The sequence below is a fragment of the Jaculus jaculus genome, chromosome 7, assembly GCF_020740685.1.
Source record: "Jaculus jaculus isolate mJacJac1 chromosome 7, mJacJac1.mat.Y.cur, whole genome shotgun sequence".
Lineage (NCBI taxonomy): Eukaryota > Metazoa > Chordata > Mammalia > Rodentia > Dipodidae > Jaculus > Jaculus jaculus.
The window spans coordinates 7,560,338-7,569,021 of record NC_059108.1 but is presented as its reverse complement, the minus strand read 5'-3'; the positions used below and the strand labels follow the sequence as shown (position 1 = coordinate 7,569,021).

Here is an 8,684-nt window from a genome sequence, read left to right as displayed (position 1 = left end):
CTAAGACTGCTTTACCCCTCTTTAAAAGTCGTTTGAAGGCTGCTGGAAACACTGCTCAGCAGCTGAAGGAAGACCCTTGCTGTCAAAGCCTGCCTGACTAGGTTCAATTCCAAAGCTGCCCACATAAACCAAACCTACAAAGCACAAGCCAGGCATAAAAAGTGGCGCTAGTGCCTGGCTTCATTTGCAGTGTCAAGATGCCCCCATGGCACACATAAACATACTGCAAACAAATTTAATAAATAGATAAATGTTGTAAAAGTTTACATAGGGGGCTGGAGAGATGGCTTAGCCGTTAGGGCACTTGCCTGCGAAGCAAAGAACCCAGGTTCAATTCCCTGGTACCCACATAAACCAGATGCACAAGGTGACACGTGTCTGGAGTTCACCTGCAGTGGCTAAAGACCCTGGTGTGCCCATCTGTACCCCCCCCCCGTCTCTCTTTCTTAAATAAAAAGTATTTCTTAGTTTGCATAGAATTCAGAAGGTAAAAAATCATTCACCAAAGAGTCCAGGGATCATACTGCTTTTCTCCCCCTCCAGCGCCCAACCTAGGCCAAGCATTCAGAACAAATTGAGGGTAGAGAGGGTAGAGTTTGGTCAGCACGTAAAACTCTCCTGAGAGGTCTGAGCCAGGCCAGCCTATCACACTTGCACCTTTCCCTGGGGAGATCAATCACAGTCACTGGTTTGTTTCTTGTAAAAGGCACTAATATTCCGAGTAACAGGAACGTTCCCTGAACCAGGCGTGGAGGCACCTTCCTGCTGTCCCAGCATTCACCAGGCAAGATTGCCACAAGTTCAAGGCCAAAATAAGCTACATAACGAGTTTCAGACTACGCAGGGCCCCAGCACCGCCGCCACCGCGACTCTCCCCGTCCCCCTTCTGACCCGCCGGGTCCCAGCCTCCCGCGCGGGCCCGCCTCGCTACACCCCACGGACCGTGACCCAACGAAGTGACGCAAAGTAACGGAGACGCACAGCCACGGCCGCGCTCTGCACCAGCGCGCGCTTCCGGGGGGCGGGGCTAACTGGCAGCAGGGCGCATGCGCGGCCCGAGGCCGGCGCGCGCCTCTGACGTCACTAGCGGCGACGCGGGGCGCCAGCCGGCGGCAGGATCGAGTTCCTCGTGTCCTGTTTCGGTCTGTTGAACAAAAGGAGCTTTCCCGCGAGAAATTCAGAAGAGGGCCTCCCGGCGCCTGACAGCTGCTGAACAAAGCGAAGAAGGCGGTTGCGCGGCCGCAGGGGAGACGTCATCAGAGCGCGCCGGAAGCGGCCCGACGATGAAGGGTAAAGGGGGTTGAGGGCCCTGGAATTGGGGCGGCCTGGAGACCCTGAAAGGTGCGGGTCTGGAGGCTGGCGGGGAGAGAGAGTTAGGACTTCCTGCCGCTGCCGCACCCGGAGGGGCTGCTAGGGAATTGTCCCACCTCGCGTAAAGGAAGCCGAAGCCCGGGGTGCCGAAGGAGGCGGCCCCGAGGCCCGCCTTCTGCCTGCCTGCGTGACTGCGGCCCTCCGCCCTTTGGTCTTGTGAAAGGCTGCGGAGGAGTATGGTATCGCAAACCCCAGGCTTTAGGATGTGAGCGGAGCTGGGCCGGCGGGGCGAAGCTAGCGCTCAGGCAGCGATGGACGGTGTACACGTACTGAACATAGATTCCCCGGCCTGCTCATTTCCACCCTTGCCACGTCCTGCCTTGCTTGTCACAGATCTAATGTGTCTGAGCTTCAGCTTTCTTGTGTGCAATGGCTACTGTAAAGAATTGCTTTCAAATCAGAATGAGGACTGGAGAGATGGCTTAGCGGTTAAGGCATTTCCCTGCAAAGCCAAAGTACCCAGGTTCAATTCCCCAGGACCCACGTTAGCCAGATGCACAAGGGGGCGCATGAGTCTGGAGTTTCTTTGCAGTGGCTGGAGGCCCTGGCACACCCATTCTCTCTCTTTCTCTGACAAATAAGTAAATAAATAAAATGTTTTATTAAAAAGCATCAAGAGGGCCGAGCGTGATCCATGTAGCTCCACATAGCACTCTCGTGGTATGCATAACACCCTGTGTCAATGTCCAGCAATGCCGAGTGCTATAAAAGAAGTCTCCAAGAAAGCTTCTTCTACCTCCAAGTATAGTTGTCCTGGTTAGAAAAGCCCTGGGCATTACCCTCCTACCGTACAGGAATGATCGTCCCTCCTTTGTCTTCCTTTAATCTCCCAGGAGTGATCTACCACGCCTTCTCACAGAAAGAGGCCAAAGAGCACGATGTACAGGTACCGTCCTTGGCAGGAGGTCTGGGAGCAGCCAGGGTCATGGCAAAGGTGGCTTGGTGGCTTCATCACCTCAGGACTGGTTTACCTGTCCTTTCCCATGTTGCACTTGTCATCTTTCCAGCGGGCATCTCAGAGTGCTGTGCTGCTGTCCTCACCTGTTATGTGGGTGGCAGCAGCCCATGCTTGCCTGAGTCGTTCTGACCTGGTCTCCGTGCCCTATTCAGGGCTCATCCCATCTCCTAACACAAGTCACAGATTGCATGTGGGGCTGCAGTGGGTCTTTAGTTGGACAGAAGCATCACTGTGCCCATAATGAAAGCACATCCTTCAAGTCAAGGTTTTGAAAGACTAGGAAACACTTCATTTTGTGTTGGTATAAAAGACAGTCTACATGTCTGCTTAAAGAAAGAATCAGATGGTATGGTGTTGATGATGATGACAAATTCATTCTTCGTTAGCACCAAGGTGTTCAAGTTGAAACTGTCCCTGCCGCTCCACCTAAGATGTCTTCCACCCTTTGCTTTGTATCGCGGAAGGAGGCATCAGTCACTACAGACGCATTAGCCTAAAGCTTGCAGTCAGCCTCAGTGCTTTTGTCTGGTGTCAAAAAGGCCCCACAGATGCCCCAACCCAGAGCCAGGACGTCCTTGCCGAGCACTGCAAGCCTGCAGATGAGGCCCGAAGCCCCCGCCACCCACTGAGGGAGGGGTAGGCTCAACTGCAGCTTCGGAGGCAGCGCCACTTGAGTTTTGTCGGCACCAGCACAATTGTGAAATAGTGTTGCCCAGTCCTCCTAAAAGCCCGCGGTTGTACGTGGTCACGTGACGCTGCTGTCAGTTGGAGCTCCCAAAATGCGACTCACACTTTCTGTGAGTCTTTTCTGTGTCTAAACAGTGTGAGAACAGGCCTCCCAGAGAGCAGTTGTGCACTGTCCATGGGGCTGAAACCCAAAGGGTGGAGGACTGATTTGAGCTCAGTGTCAGAAAGCCTCCTCCAAGGCCTGGGCTCCCAGGGCAGCTGGTCTGAGAGTTTTCCCTGCGGTGCAGTGGCTTGTCTGCCCATAGTCACAGCCGGCTTCCACTTGGTCATGATTAAGAAGCTTTGTTATGCATTTCTCAAGCTTCCTGCCTACCAAGAATGAGAGAAGTCTTCCAGGTAAAAAGGGGTATTTCTGGGTTTTGTCCTCAGAGGCAGGACAGGAAGTCAGTGTTTGCCATAGCTGTTACATGTGACCTTGTTCAGTTAGGATGTGGATGTGACTTGTACATCTTGTCCGTGAGGGACAGCAAACAACGTGGGAGATGAGAGACTTGTGAGCCTGGGTGGGGAGACAGGTGAGCCTGCGCTAGCAGTGGCTCTCAGGAGTGGGGGTGGGAGGGCCTGTGGCTCTCGCGTCTGGGACCGAGCACCGAGCCGCGGCGCCATGTCTCCGTGCAGCACCGCGGGCCGCAGCGGGCTGAGGCCTTCGTGCGGGCCTTCCTGAAGAGGAGTCTGCCCCGCCTGAGTCAGCAGGCCTGTGAGGACCAGCTGCAGCGCAAGGCTGTCATCCTGGAGTACTTCACTCGCCGGAAGCGGAAGGAAAAGAGGAAGAAGTCCAGAGGCCTCTCTGCCAGGGAGAGGAGAGACCTGCGGCTCTTTGACATTAAGCCAGAGCAACAGAGGTATGCCCCTCTTTCCCACCGTCCTACCACCATGGCCTCATCTGTTCCAGCATCTGCCACCAGGGAGCAGCATTCCCTTTCCAGTTCTGTCTGGCCTTGGCTTTTGATAGCGCAGCATGGTGAGGGTGAGGACTCTCATCATTTAGCGCCTGTGCTAGCCTCACTAATACAACCTCAGCCATGAGTAAGTCTGTTGCCCATGGCAACAGGCTGTTTATCTCTTGACGTCTTAGAAAAGAGGAACTGATATTCCTTACTGTGTCTCTATATAGCTTTTATCATCACCAGACAGAACCACCCTATGGGGGGCTATTGTCAGGGAGAAATGCTGCCCACACCGTTGAGGCGTTTCTGAGAGGAGCATTTCACCATCTCCTCCAGCTGACGCCCATCTCTCCCTGGTCACTGGGCCCATGTCGTGATACTATTAATATGCTTAGGATTAGAGACCTGCGGCCAGATTGCCTTCCACATCCAGGAAACATGTCACTTTGCCCATGGCTGCTCTCGGGAGTGGACTGGGCTTGAGAAAAAAAGCTTTTGCCTCCCCAAGCCTGCTTCGCTGGGGTGCTGGGTGGTAAAGCCTATTTTAGATTTGAGCATTTGAACTTCTTGGTTCACTAGCCCATGACTTTGAGTGTAGTCCACACAAGACGAGAGAGAAGAGCACAGCCCCAGGGCAAAGCCTCTGGTCTCCTCGCTATTTCCTTCTCCTCACCTCTCCTCCCTAACAGGCCTTTGACCCTACATGAGCACCTACCTGACACCACACTTCCTGAGGGCTCACTGTGTTCAGTGTCCTGTAATAGAAACCCTCACAGTGTCAGTGACCCCACAAACTGAAGCTCGTGTCTCCCGTGAAAAGAAGCGCAGGGAAACGGTGCCTGGTTGCTGAGGCAGATGGTCCCACAGCCCCTGGGCCCAGGCCTGTACCACCACCACATGTGCTCCTCACGCAGATGAGCTGGAGCGCTGCTGCTGGGGCTGCATCTGGTCTGCAGGAAGGAGACAGGGAAGAGAAGGGCCGGCCCTTCCTTTCCCTGAGAAAGTTCTACCAGTGAGGAAATGGAGGTCTAAGAGGGGAAGGTACTGATCTTAGGCCGTCAGCAGGGTAACTAGGCTTTATACTCAGTCCCTAGTGTTCCTAAGTCTTCGTTCTTAGTACGCAGCCAGCTCTGTGCTGCAAGTTCGTGTTACCTAACTTTCCACTTCTTTCTGATTTATAACAGATACAGTCTCTTTCTCCCTCTGCATGAACTTTGGAAGCAGTACATCCGCGACCTGTGCAATGGGCTCAAGCCAGACACGTGAGTTTTATTTCTGAAGCCTGCCTTGTGGACAGCTCCCAAGTCTTGGAAGCACTGTGAAGGCAGCCTCAGAAACCAGCAGGTGGGGAGGGAGCACTGGTGATCCTGTTTGCCTCACTGCAAACTACTAGGAGTACATCAGGGGCTCTCTTCTCCTCATAGGCAGCCACAGATGATTCAAGCCAAGCTGCTCAAGGCGGATCTTCATGGAGCTGTCATTTCAGGTCATTTCTATAAGGCCCCTGGTTGTCTCAGTACTCTGTCACTACATGGCTTGCAGGACTTAACATGTTCCCTGCCACTTGGTGTCCCTGAGGTGTCTCCAGGTCACCAGCACTGAGGTCAGAGTTGTGGCCTGACACCTGCTGGACCCTTGTTAGATGTAGAAACTGTGTGGTTTCTCCATGCCACCCACAGACACGCCGTGGGCACTCAGCCCAGGTGGGATCTTGAGCACAGAGTCCCTCTCCGCAAGCCCCATGTTTGCCGCAGCCAACAGCTCCCGAGGTGCCAGCCCCAGTGCAGATCTTCTCCCTGATCGCCACACTCACTCACCCACTGGGCCTTAGACTTTCATGTCACGCACTGAGCTCTTGGTCCCCAACAAGTCAGTCTCCCTGACCTGGTGTGTCCACCTCAGGTAGTGGTTCCTCTCTGTCCTGGGTGTTCAGGCCTACAGCCTAGGCAGATGGTCTGTTTCTTCTTTACTAGTCCCCCACCTCCAGTCCATTAGCACACCTAGTTTCCAAATCTCACCCTCTGCCAGGTACCCTGGGCTGCTGTAGAAGCAGCCTCACCAGTTCCCAGCCCCCATCCCCACCTCCATCAGGCAGCCAGGAGGAAGACTTGATGACATCCATCGGAATGTGTCGTTCCCTGTGTTTCACATTCTGGCACTTTCCTGTTCATGTTTTCGCTCCCTGGACAGCAGGCCGCATTGCACTGGCCTCTCTGTGTTTCCCACACCAGGGAGCCTTGTGCTCCTGCACTCAGCCAGGAGGCCCCCCTGTAAGGTCATGTTCTGACTCCTGCTGTGACTCAGGTCCTTCCCTGATGTCCCTTCCCTGAGGCTCTGCCATCACTGGAGTTGCTCCTTCCCTCAGTGTTCTGTCCTCCGCCTTTGTACCACTCATTGCTGTCAGGAAGTTGAAGCGCCTGAGGTCCGCTGCACACCATCCCTGGTTAGAGCGTCCGCTCTGGGAGCAGGCTCCAGGCGTCTCGTTCAGTGAGCACTGACCCCAGGGGGGCGGCCTCAGACACACACACATTCTCTTTCCCTCCCTCCCTCCTCTCTCTTTCTCTCCTTGCTGTCTGCTCCACTTGTCCAGGCAGCATTCGGGAATCCAGGAGAGCATGGCAGACACCCTGCTGTGGCATTGTTCTGTCAGTAATCATGTGGGCCTTGGTGGCTCTGTGTGTGACCTGTGTGACCGCTTGCCTTCTGAGTCCAACATCCCAGTGGCCGCAGGCCCTTCAAAGGACACTTACTAAGAACAGCCCAGAGGCTGCAGGGCCCAGCACAGGACAAGGGTTGGGAAGCCAGACCTCTTGCACGCTTGCTCACTGCCAAAGCCTCTGTCATCTGGATACTTTGCTCCTCTGATAACTTAGAAAGTGGGACAAGGCTTCCAGCCCTGGAGGCCTGGCTGGCTGTGACTGCCAGCACCACCTAGGCCTGACCCTCCCCCACCCCGCCTTTCTCCTTTGCAGTCACAAAATCCAAGTGCCCCTCCTATGTGGGGGTCACAGGCATCCTTCTGCAAGAGACCAAGCATGTCTTCAAGATCATCACCAAAGAAGACCGCCTAAAAGGTATGCAGTGCGTCTCTGGGGACTGTGGGATGTGCATCTGTGGCCACCATGTCCCTTTCTTTGAGCTTCAGGTCCCACTTGGCCTGTGGAGTCAGGCAGGTGCAGACACTCACTGCATCCCAGCCTGAAGGGGTCGTTGCCCCTATGGCTCTCCCAGGAGGCGTCTGTAAGCTCAGCCTGGCCTGAGATGGGACACGAGAGCCTCTTGTCTGTGCCTCAGGCCCAGGGCTGTCTGGAGCCTGCGCCTACAGTGTGAGAAGTCCACTCTTGGTGGAGACCGTTGGGCTCCAGCAGGCACTCTGGGCCTTCCAGGGCACCCACTTCCCACCTTACCCACAAATCCAGGATTCAGACAGCAGATACCGCTGTGTCCGCTGACTGGTGCCAGGCACGGAACGCGGCCCGTGTGCTCAGCGTGCACTCTGCCCGGAGCTGCCCCTTAGCGTCTCCTTGAGTTTGGGAGCTTCGTTTTTCTTGTGGCCTCTTTTCCGTCTCCCTGTGCTTGCATGTGTACCTGGGAGCATGGTGTGGCAGTCCCCCACTGAGCACGAGGCCGGGAGCTGCTGGAACACCGGGCGCAGTGGTCTGGGGGCCTCTTGTTTAGGGAGCACAGTTGTCTCCATGTTGAAGATTATACGCTCCAGTGTGTTTACAATGAGTCAGCTTTCTTCTGGGGAGCTCATAATTACTAGCTTATGTTTTTATTATTTTTGTGTATTTGGGAGGGGAGAGCACGTGGGCACAGATGCATGTGCCACTGTGGGCATCTGGCTTTACATGGGTGCCAGCGCCCTTAACCAGTGAGACAACTCCCAGCATGGCTTGTTTTTTAAGTACTTTTTTTTCCCTCTAACAGTCAATATAAAGTGAATTTACTGCAAGTGTTCTTCTCATCCATTTTCTTTCTTTCCTTTTTATTTTCCAGTTATCCCCAAACTAAATTGTGTGTTCACTGTAGAAATTGATGATTTCATTTCCTACATTTATGGAAGCAAATTCCAGCTTAGGGCAAGTGAGCGTTCTGCCAAGAAGTTCAAGGCAAAGGGAACAATCGACCTGTGAATAATCCCCGGTTGCCTGAAGCTGCTTCTGGGGCCGGCGAGCGCCCCGCCCCCCACCATGCTGACGGCGGTGCAGACCTCCAGCCAGGCAGGCCTGAGGAACAGCACCCGAGCCTGAGTGGCCTTAATCCAGGCGCTGTGCCTGGGGAAGAATGAAAGAGAGCTCACAGCTTGACGAACCTGCTCAGTGAGACAGCCAGGACCAGTGTGCACTGTCTTTTCACACTGCCCTGTGTTTTCTCAATGGTCTGTGATGAATCCATTGCCCATGTTACAATAAAGTCTTTATAGACATCATCAAGATCAAATAAAAGAACCATAGGTTGGCCAGGTTGGGAGGGGAGGACGGTCACTTACTTGTGTCTCCCACACAACTTTCACAGTTGGGGCTAGGAGTGGGGGGCGGTCCTGCTTGTGACTGTGGTGCCTGCTCCAAGCTCTGAGCTAACTGCACGGTGCTGTGCTGCTTTCAGGCAGCTGAGGAGTAGCAAGCTTGCTGCGAGGCCAGGGCTCCTTCACTTCTGCAGCCACAGTGAGATTGAATGCCAGCTCTGTCTGTGGCTGCAGAGGTGGGACACCCACCCCT

At 54.5% G+C, this 8,684-nt stretch overlaps 1 protein-coding gene across 1 annotated transcript; it reads left to right on the top strand.

Annotated features, from left to right (window-relative positions):
• Positions 1–1,084: 1,084 nt before the first annotated feature.
• Pop4 (POP4 homolog, ribonuclease P/MRP subunit) lies at positions 1,085–8,395 on the top strand. The gene is made up of 7 exons (XM_045155235.1): positions 1,085–1,290; positions 2,205–2,257; positions 3,695–3,918; positions 5,148–5,225; positions 5,388–5,449; positions 6,936–7,037; positions 7,963–8,395. The coding sequence occupies exons 1-7, from the start codon at positions 1,284–1,286 to the stop codon at positions 8,097–8,099; spliced, it is 663 nt and encodes a 220-aa protein (XP_045011170.1). The 5' UTR covers positions 1,085–1,283; the 3' UTR covers positions 8,100–8,395.
• Positions 8,396–8,684: the final 289 nt, after the last annotated feature.

What these genes read in the sequence shown, in the direction of transcription:
- Pop4 (XM_045155235.1), top strand. An exon ending in CCAAAGAGCACGATGTACAG is followed by an intron (nt 2,258 to 3,694) that starts GTACCGTCCTTG and finishes GTCTCCGTGCAG; the next exon opens with CACCGCGGGCCGCAGCGGGC. An exon ending in CAAAGAAGACCGCCTAAAAG is followed by an intron (nt 7,038 to 7,962) that starts GTATGCAGTGCG and finishes TTTATTTTCCAG; the next exon opens with TTATCCCCAAACTAAATTGT.